This window comes from Hemicordylus capensis, chromosome 4, assembly GCF_027244095.1.
Source record: "Hemicordylus capensis ecotype Gifberg chromosome 4, rHemCap1.1.pri, whole genome shotgun sequence".
Lineage (NCBI taxonomy): Eukaryota > Metazoa > Chordata > Lepidosauria > Squamata > Cordylidae > Hemicordylus > Hemicordylus capensis.
This window is the reverse complement of record NC_069660.1, coordinates 154,568,619-154,590,550: the sequence shown is the minus strand read 5'-3', so window position 1 is coordinate 154,590,550 and position 21,932 is coordinate 154,568,619. Positions and strand designations below refer to the sequence as shown.

Below are 21,932 nucleotides of genomic sequence, written 5' to 3'. Positions count from 1 at the left end.
TCTGTTCAGCTACCCCATCCCATCCATAATTAATTGGCTTCCATTTCCCTGTATTTCCTCTTTACAGAGGAGATTTCTCAGACACAATTAAGATGGCCAAAACAATCTGGGAAATTGTGTCTCTGAGAAAACACAGTTTTTATTGCACAAGACAATGGGCTGCAACAATATTAATGTTTAGGATTTATTTTTATTTGTTTGTTTTTGCCTTTCTATCCCGCTCTTCTTCCAAGGAGCCCAGAGCAGTATACATGGTTATGTTTATCCTCACAACAACCCTGAGAGGTAGGTTAGGCTGAGAGATAAGTAAGTGGTCTAGAGTCACCCCATGAGTTTCATGGCTGAATGGAGAATTGAACTCAGGTCTCTCTGGTTCTTGTCTAACCACTACACCATACTTTCCAAGACTTCACCACTGTAATGGGCAAGTATGAGGCTTGCTAGTGCTGGAAACAGTTATTCAAATTCCACAATTGCCTTCCTTGCTTCCCATTGCCATTGTCTTCCCATTATTTTCTTTTGTGCTAAATTTCTGGATCTTAAACACATCTGAATCTTCCATAACCAAAGCAGACCAACCACTGGCTTTCTGAAGTGTACTCATGCAATTCATTTTCATTGAATTTACTGATTACATTCCATGGCAGGTCTATAGGCAGAAATGATACCGCCTATAGAGAGTTTGCAGACTATTCGGTCACAAGACTGGGTGTGGGCAAGTGAAGTTCTCCTGAGCTCTTTGTCTCTTCCACAAATGTTTTCTTTCAGCTTTCCTCACTTCTAAGCTGTGCCTAGATTGTCAAGGAAGAATGTCTTATGAAATGACAACACCAGTACCTGTCAGTTTTCATTTCTGGATAAACTGTGCTCTATGCCTTTGTATGTAGTTTGGAAAATTCACTTGGTCTAAAATGCAGTGGCTCGATTGGTCTCTGGGGGTTTTTGGAGATAACATATTGAGGCTATTCCCACGATCGGCCAAAAGCGGGCTAAGGGAGCCCAGCCCACTGTGGGCCGATTGTGTGCTGCAACGGGAGCCACATGGCTCCCAGCAGCTAACCACAATAAATCCCCCTCCCTTTAAATGAGGTTAACAGAGTGATGGCTCCGTTAACCTTATTGTTGTGCTCGTTTGTCACCGTGGCGCATGGCAACACATGAGTAGACCCCCGATTAGGAGGCTGCAAGCAGCCTCCCAGGCTCAGGGGTCTCTCCAGGATCCTGGAACTTCCAGGGGCCGCATGGCCCCCGATCCCCACAGCCCCCACTGGCTCTGTGATGGAACCTACAAACAGCTGCTCAGCTGTGGGGAGAGCAGGCTAAACCTGCTCTCTCCGCAGAACCCCATCAGGTGCTTCACACATGTTGTGGGAAGCACCTCATTATGCCTATTCTAAAGCAATTGCATTGGCTACCAATAGGTTTCCAGGCAAAATACAAAGTGCTGATAATTACTTTTAAAGCCCTTAACGGCTTAGGCCCGAGTTATCTGGGAGAGCACCTTCTTCTTCATGATCCCCACCACACATTAAGATCATCGAGAGAGGTCTGTCATGAGAGATGCTGTCTGCTTTTCTGGAGGCAACTTTGGAGCAAGTATTCTCTGTAGTCACTCCTGGGCTCTGGAATGTGCTCCCTATAGTTGTTCATGATTCAACATCTTTACCCACCTTTAAAAGAACCCTTAAGACACATATTTTAAGCTAGGCTTTTAGTAATCTGTGATTGTTTTAAATTGTTCTAAATTGTTGTTTTTCTGGTTGATTTATTTTGCTTTTATTGTATCTACTTTTGTGAACTGTCTTCAGAGTCAGGCAGTATATAAAATAAATAAATAACTGCTTGTCCGATCAACAGTAGTCAGCAAAATATATTTGAGCATCTTGGCAATTATAAGTTTTCCCCTGTGTAATGGTGCTGTGCCAAATATTTACCAGGTTTGGATTTAAAAAACAAACTCTTAATGCTCAACATATTTCTTTAGCTCTGAAGCTCCAGACACCATTTCCTCATTTTTTAAACTTCATTTGATGTTCCAGAATAGTCTGTAGTTTCCATCATGCTCTGCCCTTTCTCACAAGATCAGTGCAAGATTTCAGGACTATGATTTACTTCATTGCTCTCCACAAAATTATATAGAATTCCCTTTTTCACTAGGGGAACTTCGGGCTGCAGAGGTTGAAACAGAAGGAAAGTAAATCCAATTTAAAACTACCCATCTTACTTTGAAGGACGACCCATCTTAATTTGAGGATAGTTTTAGGATCAGGATTATCTAGAGATAGAACCATATCATCCAGGCTCCCTCACATGGAGAAATTCCTATAAAACTCTTTTAATTTGTAATCCAGCTTGAGTATCATTTGATTGAGGGCGTCCTATTCAAAATTAATAAATGTAGGAAATAGATAGTTTTGGATAACTGAGTGAAATATATGCAAAATAGTTGCACATTACAAAAAACAAGATGGTAAGAGCAGTTACAACATAACCCGAATTTAATAATACAGGCAAAGAAATTGTTGTTCATAACAGCTGAAGAACAATTCAGTGTTTAATAGTGATGTGTCCATGTGTGTCTGGTTCAAAGGTAAGATGAGGGCCTTTTGTTTTAACAAGCAACAGCAAAGATAGCCTGTCGTCTCTCACCTAGGAGGAAGTGAGAAATCTTGTGGCAGTGTTTATTAGAAAAACTAAAGCTTCATTTGAGATAGGACTTGATTGTGTCAGGTACCAGAATCCATTTCAAAAGGCTTAGCTGTTGGCCTGGAGTACTTCTCTCCCATATTGCACAGCACTGTTTTTAGAAGTAGGCCAACACCTATGAAGAGAATACAGAGAGTGCCTTTATTCACTCCCACGAATCCCCACATGTATCAAGTTAAGAAACGGAGTTTTCAAGTCCAGAAATGTGACTTTCAAGCAGATATGAGCCCTGGTATTTTTTTTAATAAGTTAGACTACTGCAGCCAGACAATCACAAGAGAGGAAGTACCATTGAGGTAGTTACTATAACTGTAGTTTTAAAATGGGGAGCCCAAATGAAATGAACCCTAAACCTCAGAAGGCGAAACAGCTGCCTCTGCCGAAACTCTTTAAACTCCAACCGGGTGGAACTTGAAGTCGCATGTGGGAGACACTTGGGGGTGGGAGCATGGCATGTAGACTTCCCCACCCCCCACCGGGTTTTATTTTCTTAGCCACTTAGCATGCCTTTGCACCAGTGCATGGTGGGAAAGTGCTCCATCCCCAGAGCTAGATGGAAGCAAATGGATACATTCCTTTGAAAAGTGATCCTGGTTCACTGCCTCCTATGCAAGATGCTGCTTTCCGATTGCATAGACACGACCAGGGCGGGGGAGGGTACATGCCACTTCAGCCACGGGTTATATGACCACATGAATTGCAAGACTTGGTGGGAAAGAAAGCAACCCCTGGGGTTCAGGGAACAGCTCTGGTTTTGCTTATTCACCAAGGTGTGCACCACCATATCCTGAATAACCCCTTGTTGGAGTGTTGTGTATCTTGATTTATACCACTTGCACACAGCCCTGGGAACGATGTGGGGCAAAGGCTACATCTGCAAGAAGAACTGGCCTTAAAAGCAGCAGCAGCAGTAGCAATATGAAAGGCAGGCAATTCATACTGGTGGTGTTCCTATGTCTGTGTGAGGGGTGCTATAAATCCACATCAGTGCAGGCTGTCATGTATGATTTGCATTGATTAATGGGTTTCCTGTTCTTTTCCTGTTTTGTCTGTTTTTTTGTTTTCTCCTATTTCTGTTTGATTTGTTTTTTGGTTTTGGTCTCTGGGAATGCCTTTTTCTCCTTTTGTTTCTCTGCATCTTCTTCTTCCTGTTCCCTTTGTCCTCTTTCCCCTCCATGAGCAGTGGCCGCATCCATTACACTGAGATGTATGAAATGCTGACTCTCATGTCCCCACCACTAGGCCTCGGCAAGAGATGTCCCTCCAAAGTTGCTTATAAGGTAGAACAACCCTTCTTTCCTTTGTGGGCTAGTGATCATCAAGGAAGGGGAAAGGCAGAAGTGGGGTGGAAGGTGGGTGGAGGGGAGCTTGATACATTTGAGGATCATTTGATTCCAAGAGAAATTGTGCTCCCGTCTAAGAATTTAATGGTCTCTCTACCTCTCAAGTGTGATCACTGCTAATCTGCAGTGGAAGCATCCCCACTATAGGAATAAATGGATACATTTTATTCAGTCTGTACCCCACTATAGGAAGAGAAATGTGTGTAGGTCAGGGTAAGTAAAGAGAAGCTGAAAGTTAAGGCAGCCCTTTTCAGTGAAAGAGATGCAGAGAGTATATGCAGTATAGATCCAGGGGTTAAAACGAACAGGAACTGTGATAATGGAGAAGGATTACCTAAGCCTTTTAGTTTGCTTTGTGCAGTTATCAACATCATTGGCTTCGAAAGGGGATAAGAGATGCAAAATAAGGATTGATAGTCCATAGCTCAGTGGTAGAGAACATGCTTCACAGGCAGAAGGCCACAGGTTCCATCCCTGGAAGGATTCCAGCTAGCAGGACTAGGGGAGAACTTCTGTCTGAGACGTTGGAGAGCTACTGCCATTCAGAGTAGACAACACTGGACTAGATGGGCCAACAGCAAATCACTGCCATTAGAATCTAGAACAATGTGGGAAGACTGTGGAAAGGCACTCTAAAGAATGTGCAGATGTATGATGTGCATTTGCCCCTGTTGACTGATAGAAAAGCAGGAACAGGCAGGTAAAGGTCACCTCCTATAGAAAAAGCATAACATGCTTACCTGTTTGGAGCTCCGGTCTTAAAGATTTGCTTATGCAACAAACACTATCCCCTTCAGTTCAGCTAGAGAAGATCCTGTGACGTTTGTCTGCTTGTGAGTGCTATACCTGATTGCATTCAGTGGGCGCTCAAACCTTTGTGGCACCTGAAGGAATTTGCAGTCCAGGTGCTTGGTATATGTGACAGGAGAGGAGGCTGTGACTTAGTGGGAGAAGGTGCCCTGCTCAGTTCTGGAAAGATGGGAAAGCTGGATGTATGTTATTATAGAGTTGCAGATAAAGCTGGAGAGCCTCGGGTCCTAAAAGCTGTAGTTTGAATGGTACAAGTGAAGACTGCTGCAGCCTTCAGGGTAATCATACCCGTTGTCAGTTTATGGCATTATCCAGGATTCTAGCCAGGGACAGCTTCTGTTCACTTATGTTCATCACAAAACTTACTTGCACTCACACCCACATGCTTTCAGAAGTACACAGCTCTCTTCCCCCCCCCCCCCCGCCATGCATATGGAAACACATAGTTTGGCTTGAACCTCACTTAAGCATTTTGGATGTATGGTGCTTTCAAAAGGGTGCAGGTAGGTGTGGCCAAAGGGGTAGCATAAGAACATGCAAAGCAATATATATTCTCTGAGAAGTGGATTTGGCCATTTTGGTTTCCTCTCCTGTGGTGAAAGGAGCATGACCCATCAACTCCTGCCTTGGTCATTGGTTTCTCTCCATTTGCACTCTCTCTCCCCACTCCTCAACCTCAGATAAGTTGGAACCTTTGCATGTGCTGCCAAACCTACTGGCTTTGAAAATGAAAATGAAAATAAAAACTCAAAAAGGGGGCGCCAGGATGTAGCTGGGTAGCAGGTTTTTCAGAAGTGCCCTGAGTTGAACAGTGTCTTGGGATCTGAGATTCATTCAAGCTGGGGGTGGGTGGGATTCAAAATGGCTCTGAACAGGAGATACAGAAGTCCCCCTGGGGCTGTCTCTCTTGTAAAGTGCTTTTTCTTGCCCCAAGCTAGCAAGAGGGTGGAATAAAAATGGCAAAAGAAAGCAAGCAGGCACGCTGAAGGGGGAGTGCTGGGGGGGGATGGAGGGGGCGGTCCTCCTTGCCCTCCTTTTTGGCTATGCCTTTTTATGCATTCTCTTGGCATCTTTCCTTGTGTCTCCCTGATACGTTTTTCGATATTGTTTTCCGCCTGCTTTTTCTCCCTCCTTCTCTTGTGCAGAGGCTGGTCCTGATGAATATGCCTGTGGCAGAAGACAACACAGTTCATTTCACTTCCACCTTAATGGCACTCATCCGAACAGCTTTGGATATTAAGATTGCTAAAGGTAAAAACAAAAGGGGGTAATGGGCGGGGGTGGAGTATGGCAAAGACTACTTGATTGCACCTTTGCTACCCCCACAGCACATCTACCTTTGGCCAGTCCTGGGGCAAGCCCTGATAGACTGTTTCTGCAGATTTTTAGCACAAAAGGAAAAAAGATGGTTTGTTTTCTGATACAAGTTGTTACGGCTGCAGTGGGCACCTATTGGTTAATATCTTTGATAATATCAGGATACCTCTTCCCAACATCCTTAGAGCAGACTAGGAAGTAAGTAAGTAAGTGTATGAGTGTATATATGCTTCATTTTAAAGAAGAAAGCCAATAGCTCACCTGATGTGCAAGATAACTGATAAGACTCTTGCTGAGAGAGCTTGCTGGCAAGTACATTTATAAAACTGGGTTCTTAAGGTGGCTGAAGAAGTCTCTGTGACTGACATCCTTGCTAACAGTGTGGAGGCTCTGCATGCAAAGCACCTCTGCAATATTTACTAATCCAGAGTCCTGCTGGGCAGGCAGAACAGTAGTTTTTGCTGATCTCTCCTTCCCCCAGAACCACATTTTAACATTAATGTATCCCTGACCACTGAGTGACCCTCAGGGACATATTTATGGATTTTAAAGAGTGCTTCTGACAAGAAGGAGAGATAAAAATCACACACACACACACACACACACACACACCCTGCACCTGTGCAGCAGGACTCTGGTTTACTAAACATAGTTAGTGAAGATGTTGGTGAGTGCTGAAAAAATGCTGTCTGTTTTTACCCATTGTTTATAGTCATAAGTGAGCCCTTGACTTTGTTGCTTCTGGGCTGCCCAGCCTTTTCATTCTCTTCCATCTTAAGCTGTCCTGAAATCTACTTACACCAAAAAAGGAAAAAGAAAGAAATGGGGCAACAGCAGGTTTGTGTGGGATGGACTCAGGATCAGAGTTTGAATGGAATAACCAGAATGAGCATGGGATAACAGAAGGCTTGTGTGGGATGGAGTGGGACTCATATCTTTAATGAGGGACTGGCAAATGAGTACATCGATGAAGAGAATTTTGAAAGTTCTGTGTAAGACTGAGAGGGAAAACTCAGCTTTGACAGAAGGTCTGTACCTCTGCTGAGCTAAGTTTGGCAGATGTTGCTAAATCTATACCTTGACAATGTCCTTTGCCCCACATTCCTGAATTTTGAGAGAAAACTATATCAGTGTCAAACCTTGATGTCCAGTGGGTGACCTTGGGTAGCCATTCAGAATTTGTGGTTGGGAGGAGGAGGGTGGGGAGGGGGAGAGTCCTGATTTAAAAGGATTTAAATCTCTATTTAAAAGACCTATCTTTTTAGCCTGGCTTTTAATGATATCTAGTTTGAAGTTTAATTTTAATGAGTTTTAATCAGGTTTAAATGTTTCCTTATTTTAATTGTTTTATTATGTGTTTTTTATTTTAATGTAAACCTCCCTGTGCCACTTTAGGAAGGGTGGGTATATTAATTAATTAATTAAGTATTGTATCTGACTTCAGCTCTGGCCTTTGAAGGCATTCAAAATTAGCACGAGGTTGTGCTGAGTGTCTCCAAAGCCCAGCACAAGGTCAGGGAAGAAGAGCCCTTGTTCTTCTCCTGAGTTCCAGGCTTAGGACAAGAACAGGGGCATATGTAGTTGCACTGAGCTTCTGAGCCATTCAGAAGCAGTGAGACTTCTCACTGTCCTGGGTGCCTCTGAAGCCTAGCATGGGCCGCCATCCCCCTATGGAGTTCCAAGCTCAGGAGAAGATCTGGAGCTTGTCCCTGCCATTGTGTGAAGCTTTGAAGGCACAGTGTGCTTACCAGATTATAAGGTAATATTGTTGCCACTCGCAACATGGGGAGCACATTTGTAAAGTTCTCTGCTGTCCTTGTTCATTTATGTGCTGAACCCTCCATAGCAGTTTTGTACTCCCTCCTACTGAGCCAGTCTGATGGAATGGTCAGGTTTGGACCAGGTACTACTACATCTATATAGGTACATCTATGTTCAGTCCCTGCTTAGCCATGAAGCTCACTGTCTGGCCTTGGACAAGTCACACTCTCCCAATGCATTGTTGTGAGGACGACAAGGGATAATAGCAATAGCAATAGCACTTACATTTATATACCGCTCTATAGCTGGAGCTCTCTAAGCGGTTTACAATGATTTTAGCATATTGCCCCCAACATTCTGGGTACTCATTTTACCGACCTCGGAAGGATGGAAGGCTGAGTCAACCTTGAGCCCCTGGTCAGGATCGAACTTGTAACCTTCTGGTTACAGGGCGGCAGTTTTACCACTGCGCCACCAGGGGTAAGATATACATAATCCCTGTGTATATCACCCTAGGTGTACTGGCAAAAGGCAGAGAGGATAATTAATGAGCCCTACTACCCCCCCCCCCCCTCTCTCTCTCTCTTTCTATCTATCTATCTATCTCTCTCTCTCTCAGCAGTTAGGTCAGAGCTGTTTTGATCTGCTTTCTTCTAGGTGGTGCAGACTGGCAGCTGCTGGACTCTGGACTCCAGAAGGAGATTCTGACCATCTGGCCTCACCTTTCACAGAAGATGCTAGATCTGCTGGTGCCCATGCCAAAAAGTGAGTCATTGCTATAGGCTAGGCATCATCGCTTTCAGGTCCCCATGATGACAGGAATTGGGTAGGGGAAGACTGAAAAAGATGCAAGGCCAAATACCTGATCAAAAGAGGAAATGGATACAGTATAAGCAGGTGCATTTCCTCCCAAATTCCAGCCTGATATGTAGTCTTCCCATCCATAGGCCTCAGGGTAGGGAGCCATATTTAAAAACAAAACCACATACATATGAGAATAAATTCTAAAACATATCCAAGCCCTATGCCAGTGATTCCCAAACTGGGAGTCTCCAGATGTTGCTGAACTACAACTCACATCAGCCCCAGCTACAATTTATTGTGGCTAGGGATAATAGGAGCTGTGGTTCAGCAACATCTGGAGGAACCCTGGTTGGGAACCACTGCCCTATGCCCTTTTTCAGCATAGTCTCACCTCCCTGTAACCAGCCCCAATACAAAAAGTCTTGCAATGCTATGGTGTTTGGGTCCTGACACATTTTTAGGGAATGTGCACACCAACTTTACCAGTCTGGTGTGCTTGTTGTACAGCCCATCTTTGGGTCACTGAAGATGTAATGCTGGCTCCCTGGGAACCAGGGTTTACTAATTGGGAGCCAACCTTGTGAATGTGTGCTCCCTCCCACTTTGTGCTGGAGAAATGTTTACGTTCCCAATAGTTAACCATATTTTCATGTTAAATGTGCAGCAGCACAAATAAAAATAAATACAAAGCAGGTTCCCTTGTAACCATGGTTTGCAAACAGAATTCAAACCATGGCTTTAATTTCTAGTATACAAGTGATTCTATTTTTCATTAACTATGGTTTGAATTGGTGCAGAATGTAACATGAAACCACAATTAACACCAGGAAGTAGAAAATTGCTGTGGAGAGGAAAGGGGAAGGGAACACATCTCCTAAGCCTTGCTCTGAGTTTGCAAACCATGGTTTGAAGGGAGCCAGCATTTTGTCTTCAGCAATACATGTTTATTTGTTTACATATTTAGCCTGCTATATACAATAAAGTCTGCTAGCAATAAAGGCTCACAGTGTGGAAGGCAGCTGCGGGGGTGCAAGTTCTCACAAGGAAATAGCTTTTAGGGATGTGTTAAGCATCCCCTCTCCACCTGCCACTTCAGCACTACCACCACCCCCAAATGTATTTATTTGTTTATTTATCCTATTTTTATACCGCCTGATATGTAAATCTCTGCCCCCCCCCCCCCGCCGTTGCTAAGCCATAGAGGCTGCTTTTTGCTCATCTACATAGAACATGTGATTTGCCCTGCAGTTAATGACATGTCCCTAATTCCATCTTCTTCAGTCCCAATATCACAGCCGAAAATGCCTATTTCACTTAACATGAAATGTGGCCTTTTGCTTCCAGCTACAGACCTGACCATTGGCAAAATCTACGCAGCAATGATGATAATGGACTATTATAAGCAAAGTAAAGCTAAGAAACAACGGCAGCAACTGGAAGAACAGGTACAGTTCAAGCGTCAGAGGATATGAGGATTCCCCTTGCATTTGGTGTGACTTTCTGAAAACTGCCCCCATCACATTTAGTTTGTCCCTTCATGTGCACCATGTTGTTGTTTTACTAATCCATTCATTGAATTGAAGCTCTTTTCTCTTTTTAATTCAGAAAAATGCCCCAATGTTCCAGCGCATGGAGCCTTCCTCTCTTCCTCAGGAGATCATTTCTAATGCCAAAGCTTTGCCTTACCTCCAGCAGGATACACTTTCAGGACTGTAAGTTTATATATTTGAGTAAGCAACACATGCAGGCTGGCATGTCTATTCCTCTTGCACTTGTCTTCTCTGGCATTCAGCGGTAACATGGGGTTGTAGAAGGATCCAGCACTTAAATCTGGAAACTGATCAAAAAGGTTTGATCATTACCAAGTAATTAGGGCAGGGTTTCCTAACCAGTGTGCCTCACTGAGTCATTCCAAAAGCAGGGAGTTTAAGCTCCCCACTTCTGGAGCTGACTTGCCCAGCTGTAATCTACCCCCATAATGCTGGGAGTGACCCAACTCCAAAAGAGGGAAGCTCAAACTCCCAATTTTGCCTTGGGATTGTTTTTAATGAAAGGCAGTATATAAATTTAACAGTTAAAAAACAATGAATTTTGGAGCAGGCTTGAATAAATATTGCATAACAGCTTCGCCACTACAAAGAAAATAAAAGTTGGGGGTGGGGGAGGCAGTGTGCCCAGTTTTTGTCTTTATTTAATTATGCAGCGGGATGAAAAAATTGAGAAACACTGTTCTAGGGAATGGGAGCAATGGTTGGTTGTGTGTTTTCCCATTACAGAAGGACCCAGCATGTCCTTTACTCAAGTTACAATCAGAAAATAACAAATTGAAAATTTGTATGTTATGATCATTGGGCCAAAATAAATGCTGGGGGTGGGTGAAAACACTGATAATGGAAACTAGACTGGAAATAATAATTTTAAAAACCAGGTCACCGATTGCTTCTTGCCACTATTCCTTTCTTTTCTCCAAAGTCTTCCAGGTCCTGTTTTATGTCAAGGTGTGGAAAGAAAGTCAGCCGCCTCCGAGCCCTGCCATTCCAAGTCGGGATAGGAAAAAAACAGTTGATATGTTTCGAAACTCAAAATGCAGCCTAAAAAGAACTCAAAATAAAAAATATCACAAATGCCCCCCAAAAACCACCCTCCTGCATGTCCCAAATGGTCTTCTGCATAAGATATGGGCAGACTGATAAGCCTCTGTGAAAAGGCTTGCTCTGCTTCAGTCATTGCTGAACACACCAATCGCACACATTTCTCGAACAAGAAATGTACTTGAAAAGATTTATTTAGAGGAGGAACAGCTCATGCTGCAGAAATGGAGGGAGTTCTATGATCAACCTTTTTGACTGTAGGATTTTGCAGACTGAAGGTTGTTTTTTGGGGGGTGAGGTTGTTTTTGCAGGAGATTCAGTGGGCTTGCACAAGAACTACTTGTGGGGGTAATTCTTACGCATTTGCACCTATCATTTCTTGTGCTAGTTCATCCCACTATTTTCTGTCCACACGAAGGCTGTCCACACGAAGAATTGTGGGTAATGTCCCCTCCCTTTCACAGCCCCCTAAAGTTCTTAAAGTGTTCATGTGTAGAAAGCAACACATTTTCTTTCTCTATTTAAATGTGCAACACCACATTTCTGTTTTACTCCACTTCTGCACATTTCCCTATCCTCACCACATACTCTTTTTGAAACTCCCATTAAGATTGGAGGAGTTTGGATTGAAAGAAATCAAGTATCTCCTTGTTCTCTGGACTTAGTAGCTGATATATTAATAAATTACTTACTGTGAAAATCCCAGTGAATTGTTTCTCTTTCCTCCTGTCCAATCACCCCCTCTAATGACTTGGCTGCAATCTTATGCATGCTTTCCTGGGAGTAAATCCAATTACAATTAATAGGACTCACTTCTGAGTAAATATGCATCAGTTGTGCTGCTGCTTGGGACCACAATTTCATCCCTGCTATTAGGGGTGTGCACGGAACCGCGGAGCTGCGGTCCGGCACTGGGTGGGGGGTTCCAAAAAGAATAGGGGGGGCTTTACTCACCCCCTCAAGAATTCTGACGTATTTATTCAAGTAAGCGGGCGGCATACCTGCCCGCCGCCCGCTTCATTCCCCCTCCTCCGGTGGCGCGCGGCTCAGCTTCCTCCTCCTGTTTCAAATCGGGCGGCAGGGTAGCTCCCAGTCCCTGCCGCCTGGCTCTTCAATCCCCCCGACCGGCGGCCGGTCCTAGGAAGCCATTTGCAGCCGAGCCGGGGAAGGGGACGGGGTCGGCAGGAGAGCTCTCCTGCCGACCGCCTGTGGATGGGATGGGATGGGATGGGAAGGGAAGGGGCGGCAGGGGTCTTGGGTCTCCTCAGGGGGCGGCCGCCAGCCAAGACGGGGGGATTGAAGAGCCGGGCAGCAGGGACTGGGAGCTACCCTGCCGCCCGATTTGAAACAGGAGGAGGAAGCTGAGCCGCGCGCCGCCGGAGGAGGGGGAATGAAGCGGGCGGCGGGCAGGTATGCCGCCCGCTTACTTGAATAAATACGTCAGAATTCTTGAGGGGGTGAGTAAAGCCCCCCCTATTCTTTTTGGAACCCCCCACCCGAACCAAAACCACCCCGTGTCCTGACCGGTCTGGAGGCCTTTAGAATGGCCTCCGAACCGGTCCGTGCACATGACTACCTGCTATTCACTAAAGAAAAATGAAGTCTGTCAGGGCTTTAACATTATGTATAATTTGGACCAGTGTTCTTCATGGAAAGAGATCAGATTATTATTTTTTGAGCCACAGAATAACCAGCAGAGGTTACACCACAAGTGTTTGTCGCCTTTCATTCAGAGTACCCAGAATGTTGGGGGGCAATATGCTAAATCATTGTAAACCGCTTAGAGAGCTTCCAGCTATAGAGCGGTATATAAATGTAAGTGCTATTGCTATTGCTATTGCTATTTCATTTGAAGCTATACTATCTTAACAGGAGCAGCCGGAGCAGGTTCCCCTCCCTGAGTCCACTCTCTCCACAAGAGATATTCCAGTTGGCATGTATGGATTCAGCTCATGGGGAATACCAGGAGCAGCAATCTCTGGTAAATCAATATACTGTCTTGCTGTCCTGCCTTGCAGTGCTTTCAAAAGAGGCTTCAAATGTAATCCCGGCTCTGTGTACTTTGCGCATGCTGTTGAAAAGCCCTCTGGATTCCAAACCTTTGTATGCTACCTATATGAACTGTTTTGCTAATCCTACCCTTGTCTCTGTCTAGATTGTAGGAAGCCTATTATTCTCTGAAAACCTTCTCTCCTTGGCAGTGAGATGTGTGGGTTTCCTGCCCCTCTTTGTGGGTTTCCTGCCCCTCTTTCTAAAAGCCATCCTTGGAACAGTAATATTGGGCCTGGGCCAGGGTTGTTTCCCTTCCCCTTCCTTTATGTTTACAAATTATGATTTGCATTTCTGCTTTGACAAGTACTCAGTGCAATGTACAACCATAAAATCCTACAACCTCCATCAAATCCAAATGAACGCCCTTTCTTTACAATTTCCTGATAAGAGGGCACTCTCACAAACACTCACCATTTAATGATGCAGTGTGGCATTGCCAGTTCTCTTGATTCTAAGTAAATATTCTATGTGTTAGTAAATGTATGAGTTAGCTCTGAGAGGATGCAGGTACTTTTACCGTCAAGAGGCTGTAGATGCAACATAGAGGTGTTGGTGGTTGCACATCTAACTCACCAAAAGAAATGAGACTGCAAAGCTCTGTCATAACTGGGTCTTTCTCAGACATAGTTACTTCAAAGAGTGCTGTTTAAATAGAACAGGAGAAAGGGCTGTTGCCTCAGGCCTGTTAACAACTGGTTGAGATTAATGACTATTTCTGGATACAATTAACGATGGACTAAATTGGAAGCTAGGTGCAGTAGAACTAGAGATTGGACTACAGAGTGCTGGATCCAAATCTGGACCTGAGCAAGTCCTTCAAGAAGTTGGAACATAGAAGACAGCAGAGTAGAGAACTTTTCTGTAGCCCAGAGATGGCTTGAATGTCTGCCTAGCCAGTAGCATTCGTCCAAAGCATCCAATCCTGCTCTCCCTTTTTGGAGACCTATCAAAGCTGCTAAAGTTTACAATATTTTTTAATTTGTGAATAATGTGGGATTACAGTTCCACAACCATGGTAGGTCTGATTCTGGGCGGGAAAAAGGCTGGCTGATGTTTCCATGTGCAATCAACACTCCTCTGTTCATTTTTTTGCAGACACAGGAGTGACTTCATATTATTATTATTAGGAAATCGGAGTACAGTGAAAAATGCCAAGCATTTAGGTCAAGTCATTAAAAATAAAAAAGCTCTTCAAATTGTTACTCCAAGTGGAATGGCCCTGGGTGAAAGGATTGTGGAAATATGTTTTATGGTACACAGAGTTATTCAAAAATACCTTTTCCTTTTTATTTTTTGCTATTGATAACTAGACATGCAATTCATTTGGAGCCCTTAACGGACTTTTGATATCCCAAAAATTAATGCATGTTCCATAATTATTTTTATATCTAGAGAATTGATATTCGCAGTTGGAAGGTTTGATTGCATCTTTGCGACTGCAATTTTTTGGGGATTATAAATAGGTATATTTTGTAAAAGTGTAGACAAGCAAAGTATATGCAAACTGCTTACAAACAAGTCGGATCCTCAGAATACTATAAACTTTAGAAATATTGCTGCATGCACTTGTACCTGAAATTTTGACCTACTGTGATCATTAGAGCTATTGACTGTGTTGGTCTTTTTGCAGGTTGGCTTTCTCTCATTACATAGTCATTTCATTGGGTGATTTAACGTGGGGCTGAACAATGGTATCTAATGCTTATGAGTTTGTGTTCATCTCATCTTCAGTGCTGGTGTTCATAGTCCAAAACTAAACTGTTCAGTCACATTACACAAATGTGGAACATATGCCTCTAACCCACATGTGCACCCACCTTTCCAGTCGACAGCACTAGTGTCTGTGTGTGTGTATGTAATTGTGTGTGTGCACATCTGTGCGCCACTATTGTTGGACTGCAGTGCTGCATAAGTGTGCATTTCCAGTCCACTCTGTGTGCTTCTCAGAGTGTGTAATATTATATCCATAACTTTGTATCACACACACACACACACACACACACACATACAGTGTGCCTCCTGGTACTATTGCTGAATTTCACCTGAATTTCGCCTTTTGTGTTGCCAAACTCTTCCTTCGTGACATCACTCCTGCTGGTGACACACACAATGGTCAACACCATACAAATTATATTCTTTCTCATCATCATGTCCATATAACAATGAAAATGGCCATTATGAAAAATCGCAAAGAATCCATGAGGCGTTAAGAAACAAACTGAATTTGCAAAACACATTAGACGCATTTCTGCCAATGCAAGTGCTTTGAGGACTGTTGCCTAAGATGTTTAAAGCAGAGAGGCACAGAAATCCAGCCCAGTGTTTCCTCTTTCCTGTCATCGCCAAAGTATTTATATCCAAACTGATGTCAGAATGTAGGAAGAAGCTTCCAGGAAAAGAAACTGTGGGCTGAATTTCCATGATCAGCTAGAAGGAAACCAATACACCTGTTATCCAATAAAAGGCCTGTTCCTGTTAAATGTACAGTTACGTCCTAGGCACATTTTCTTGGAAGTAAATCCCATTGTGCCTGAGATTGCAGGCTCTCTCTACCATGCATTGCCTTACTACCTGAGCATTAGAAAGCGTTCACTAGCATCCTCAGATTGCACATATGTGTATACCCCCATTCTAAAGCTATTCCCAGCACTTTGGTGAAGAAAACACTGGCAGAAGATGGCAGGCAGTATAAATCAAGCTGAATCCCATGAGCTTGGCTGTGTGTTTATTTCCAGGAGCCAGAGGTTAGAGAGTTTAAAAGAGTGCAGCCCTCTAACTGTGGCAGCGACCTCCCTGTGGACACACAAGAACGAGCTGTATCTGGGAGGGCCTCTTCCATGCCACGCCTGACCGTGGATCCCCAGGTAAAACCAAGTGAGACGACTGAACAACAGGAATAATACATGAGATCAATTATCCTTCCCCAGGTTGTTGCTTAGCTTGTGTAGTGTAGAGACTGAAATCCATCCCCATTTCAGTTGGCTCCCTTCGGCCTCTAATACCTAAGAGTCAGAAGACTTCACAGTGCTCCTGTGAGAAGGGGAATCCTCTAACCCAGGCCTGCTCAACTTAGGCCCCCCCAGATGTTTTTGAACTACAACTCCCACAATCCCCAGCCACAGTGGCCAATAGCCAGGGATTATGGGAGTTGTAGGCCAACATCTGCAGGAGGGCCGAAGTTGAGCAGCCCTGCTCTAACCCCTCATTATACAGGTGGAGAGCTGGAGCACAGAGCCAGCTGCTTGTCCAGAGCACAATGAGGCAAAGCAGGGAACGGCACCTGAATTGCTCAGCGATTGCCCTAATCACGCCACCCACCTTCTTCCAAGATTGCAGGGGAACAGTGGAACTTTGAGAGACTCATCTGCTGCCCTGCTTTAGCCAAGGCTCTTGCGGGTGGCAGCAAGGATGGCAACCGTTTGGAAGAACCCCTCTCTTGCCTGAGAAGTATTTTATATTTCTGGACATTGGCCGCCTTCTCTTTCCAGTCTTTTCCCATTGTCCTGAGACACTTGTCTACATGCCTGCTGCCAAGCATCCTGTCCTGATCAGTCTTGGCCATACTCCATCTCTTTGTCTGTCCAGCTGGTTTTTTCTGTCTGTCTGCCTCGTAATCAGTTTTTTTGGATTAACAGAGAGATGTAAACTCTTCCCAGGTTTGTAATCCTAAACCTGGGCTACTCAGTAGCAATTAAGACCTCACTATCAGATGGTCCCACAGCAAAGGATCTTGCTTACTAGAAGGTCTGATTAAGTCTGTTGTGTCAGCCCCACGTTGCTTGCATAAGCAAACTGAGGGAGGTTTTAAAAAAGAAAAAGGTAGCCCTCAGCCAACATGATGGCTGAGTTCTGTTTTTCTCCCTTATTGCTCCTTGTATATATTTTTCTGAATCTATAAAATCAGACACTGGACTTCCTCTGCCTCTAGACGCAGAGGGGTGCTTCCATTAACAGCTGGCAAAGCCCACAGGAGGGAGAAGGAAAAACTGGTATTTTCAGTAGGGTAGGAGCTTCCAGATGGAAGGGCCAAAGTAGTGGGAAGGGGAGGGAATCGTGATACGAAGAACTGGGGAAAGGGGCAGGAAGTAGGCTGAGAATGATACCATGAAAAGGCAAAATGGATGAGTAAGTGCGTTTAGTTTGAGGTAAAATACATCTTTAGATTGCTGAGGAGAAAATGAAGGACTGGATTTATGAGCAGGAAGGAACAAAACTTAAAACTTTTATACCGCCCTTTTGGAAGGGCGGTATAAAAATTTTAATAATAAATAAATTAATTAATAAATTTTCAGGAGACATTATTTACAATGTTTATGAGAATAAAATGGAGGATAAAAATGTGTCTTCATTAAATCAAAATGTAGGCCTATTTTTCACTGAGGTGGTACACCTGTATCCAGCTTTTACCACTTCAGATTACAAGTGGGAGCTCACATGACTGAATTCTTCATATGAGAAGAAGAGGAAATACCAGTATACAGAAAACAAACATCCCAGGGAGAATTCTAGAATATAATTCTGACCCCTGACAAGCTAGTTTTCTATCTGCAGGGGTTTATTTATTGTTATTTTGTTTGGAGAGGCATTCAGTCATGTGAGCCCACCTGCAATTTGAAGTGCTATAACCCAGATATAGATTTACTTATCTCAGTGAGAACTAAGCTGTAGATTCAAAACAGACAGATCATCTAAAGTTTGGATGAGCTTTTGGTCCTATTTGCAATAGCAACATTGGCATGAGCATTGGCTTTGGATACCAACAAAGAGGTTTGGATCATGTTGGTTCTGTTCTACTACGATAAATACAGTGGAGTTTATCTTACCTTTTTTTCTTTTTGCTAGCTCTGGCCTCACCACGATCCTTCCTTTCCTTCTCCGCTTTGCAATCACATCTTCTTTGCTCTCCCTACTTTTCCCTTTCTTTAATACTCTTGCCCCCAGGGGCATGGGGACAATGGAAGAAGGGGGATGAGCATCTCTTGGCCACCAGGGTTTGCAGGGGTTGCCAAGGCACCCCCGGCCCTCACCCAGTGCACCCTCTTGCCCCCGCCCTCACCCAGCCAAATGAAATGCTCACCAGCAGGGTGCACAAAGTGTGCCCCTCTCCTTCCAGTGTTTCTCTGAAATGCTGGTTGACTTGGGGCTTTTTCCCTGCCTCGGTCTCAGTGAGGCGGTTGGGGTAGGGGAGGGATGCCCAGCCACATGGCATTTCAATGAAACACTGACTGGGACTGGGACTGGGGAGGATTGGGAGAGGTTAACAGACCCTCTTCCAGAGTAGTGGCCACACCCCCTGCATCAGTGTCAAATGCAGGGGGAGTGGCCAGCACCGGAGAGGAGCCACTCATTCCCGCTGCAGAGTTTATCCAATCAGTGGTTCCTCGCTAGGACCCCCATCTTCCCCTTTGCAAATTAATATATAATGCTTCATTCTTAACTCTTAAGATTTTGTTTTAAAGTATTGCTTTCCACAAGTGCCACTTAGTGCAAGTTGCAAACTTAGTGCGAGTTGCGACTGTTTAAAGGGGTAATTCTGGTTTGCCCTTCTCAGTGCTGACTCCAGGTTGCTGGGAGTCCTGGGTCAAAGCTCTGCACGGGGACCCCCATGCACTTGAGCCCTTTGAGCACTGTATGCCTGCAGGACTGGTGACTAGCAGTGGGCAGAGGCTCCCCCCCCCCACCTTCCCATTGGCAAATGGAGGAGAGGAATATTTGGTGGCAGCAGCAGCAGCTCCTTCCCGTCCCTTGGAGAGTAGAAAGAATCATTGCCGCTGCATGCTGCCCCATTCACCAATAAAGACAGAGCGTGGGAAGAAGAGGAGCTGCTACAGAGTTCTTCAGTGGTAGCAACAGCTCCTCCTTCTCCTGCTCTCCCCACTAGTGGATGGACTGAAGTGTCCTCTAGAGGCCCCACGAGGACACAGCGGCCTCTGGGGACACTCCCTTTTGTAGATGGCAGTACTGGGCACAGTAACTGCCCAAGTGTCTTGGCCGACTCCTGCTACCATTGATACTGGAGTCAGTAGTGGATTAAAGGAGAGGCAACGTAGACATTTGCCTATGGTGGCAAAATTTGAGGAGCGGCAAATTTTGCCGCTGCTCAAATTTTGCCATCTCTCTCTGGGGGCTGGGGTGGCTGCAGCGAGGGCAGCTGCAGCAAGGGGAGCCCAAGAAAGTCCCCCCTTTACCTTTTTTTTTTTTAAAAAACCATCACTCGCAGAGGCAGGAGTAGCTGTGAGGGGAGCAGGGGCAAGGGAAAGGTTTCCGCTTTTGCCCTCTAAAAAACACCGCTACCAGCGGCGGGATGGGGCACAGCGGCTGCTGCAGGGACGGGGGCCAAGGAGGGGAGAGTTCCTCCTTTTACCTTTGAAAACACTGCAGTTGCACAGCGGGGTGCAGGGCGAGGTCCCCTCCTCCCAAGTGACTGCATGGCCTCTTGAGGAAGGCTGAAAATGGGCTGTACAGCAGAGAGGCCGTGCAGTCACTTGTGAGGAGGGGAGCTGGCAGGAGCTTGCCCCTCCCTGCAGCTGCTGCACCCCATCCCACCACTGACAGCAGCAAACTTTCCCCTCGCCCCCCCCATTCCTGCAGCGACTGCAGCCGCGAGAAGCATTAAAAAAAATGTTAAAGGACAGCAAAAGCCTTTTTGCCTATTGGCTCTGTTATTCTCTCCCTCTGTCACACCCCCCCCCCCCTAAAAAAGAGTACACAGATGTAGCTTTGCCATGTCCCCCGGAATTTAGGGTGGTCCCCAGATTTTGGCTCCTCCAGCCAGCTGCTAAATTCCACCCGGATTTACACAGATTTCAAACGCGCTGCCCGGATTTTACTCTTGATCCGATCACATGGGAGAGCAGAGAAGGAGGGGAAAGTATACACATCTGTCAAATAAATAAATAAAATGCAAATTAGGTGCCGCCTAATTTGCCGCCACTGGTAGCGGTATTTTTTAGAGGGCAAATTAAGCCACCCAGATTTGGGAAGCTTGAATATGGCAACTCTACACAGATGTTTCGAGGAATGTTTCACAGAAGTTTCAAGGCATGCCTGAAATAAACTACCAGAGCTCTCTAGAGAAAATATACTTTATTATTTCTTGGTGAAGTCTTTCTTATTCACCCTTGGACAGATTCTCTGCAGGTCTTAAGCCTGACTCCAAAGAAGCAATGCTGATTTAAAACGCCACCTAGGAATCTGGCCTCTTTTAAAATTAAGCAGGAGATGCTGACACAGGCCAAGGTGATCCAGCAGAGTCCTTTCTTTTCTCCATTCAGAGACAGATGGACCTGGAGGTGACAAATTACTGTGAATTGGCCAGTCCCGGACAGTCCCTCAATCTGGAGTTCCAGCACTATTATTGATCTCTTACCCCTTTTTTATTAATCAAGACAGGTTGGGAGTCTGAGATATATGCATGGCTTATAGATAACTGTGTTGCCACAGGAGCATTGCAGGTATAGAATGCATGCAAGTAGGAAAATCATGTTATAACTGGGTCAGTCTTCAGGTTGGTTCACCTTAAACAGAACTCAAATAGCCTATTCTGTAATCAGCTATCAGGGGTTGTTTAAACAGGTCTAGCCGAGTCTGTAGTCAGTGAAATCTTGGCAATGGGTTTGTCTGTGTTTCTTGTTTTGGCTCTCTACCGATGTAGGAAGACACAAATGGTCTCACAGAAAGAGATCTTGCATTTAGTCTTAAACTCAATCTCTGAACCCAGCTGAAAATAATGGTCTTTTTACCTAATGGGTTTAATGTCCAATCTTCATTAGTCTGAATGACAATAATAAAATCTTTTAATCTTATTTATTTATCAAACTTGTATACTGCCCCAAACCTATGTCTATGGGTGGTTTATTGGACATTATCTCATTCGATATAATGTTATTCAGAACACTAACCAAAACAAATTATCAACCCCATAAACGGATATACATCTTTCCCAAAAATCAAGTAGGAGATGTTCCTCCGGGTCCCTCTACTGCTAAATGTCTTTGAACTTCCCAAATTAAGTATCTGTATTTACTCGAATTGAAAATGACTCTGAATTTAAGACAATCCTCCTAAAAATTACAGGTTAAATACAGTTTATACTTATATCTATACCTGTATTTATCCAAAAAGAAGAGGACTCTGAATTTAGGACAAGCCCTTGATTTCTAACATCAAAGAACTTGGGGAAACCCAGTCTTGGATGCAGGTAAATACAGTAACTTCCGGTGACATTAAAGAGCTTGAACCAGTAATCGCAAATCTGCCTTCTGTACATCAGCAGGCTCTTGCCAGCCTCTAACCACCCTACCCCTCGTGGGATGCATTTCCAGGTGGTTACAGACCCAGGCTCCATGAGACGCTCATTTTCTACCATTCGAGACAAGCGGACAAACACTTCCTGGTTAGATGAGTTTTCCATGGAAAAGAGCAGTGAAAATACCTACAAATCCCGCCGGCGCAGTTACCATTCTGCACTTCATCTGTCTTCGCGGCGCCTCAACACAGACTCAGGTAAGTGAGGATGAAGCTGAATAATTGATTTTCATGGGTTATT

General features: G+C 44.5%; 1 protein-coding gene across 10 annotated transcripts in view; it reads left to right on the top strand.

Moving 5' to 3' along the window:
- CACNA1E (calcium voltage-gated channel subunit alpha1 E) overlaps positions 1 to 21,932 on the top strand; it is a 673,520-nt gene that overhangs the window by 630,657 nt on the left and 20,931 nt on the right. For 5 of the 10 annotated variants that reach the window (XM_053247018.1, XM_053247016.1, XM_053247015.1 and 2 more), the window contains 8 exons: positions 3,890 to 3,986; positions 6,005 to 6,110; positions 8,595 to 8,702; positions 10,086 to 10,186; positions 10,347 to 10,453; positions 13,205 to 13,313; positions 16,120 to 16,248; positions 21,709 to 21,889. In XM_053247018.1, coding sequence (XP_053102993.1) covers positions 3,890 to 3,986; positions 6,005 to 6,110; positions 8,595 to 8,702; positions 10,086 to 10,186; positions 10,347 to 10,453; positions 13,205 to 13,313; positions 16,120 to 16,248; positions 21,709 to 21,889 — 938 coding nt within the window. Of the gene's footprint in view, positions 1 to 3,889; positions 3,987 to 6,004; positions 6,111 to 8,594; positions 8,703 to 10,085; positions 10,187 to 10,346; positions 10,454 to 13,187; positions 13,314 to 16,119; positions 16,249 to 21,708; positions 21,890 to 21,932 lie in introns of those variants that run through there. The other 5 variants (XM_053247021.1, XM_053247017.1, XR_008306367.1 and 2 more) reach the window with 4 other exon arrangements.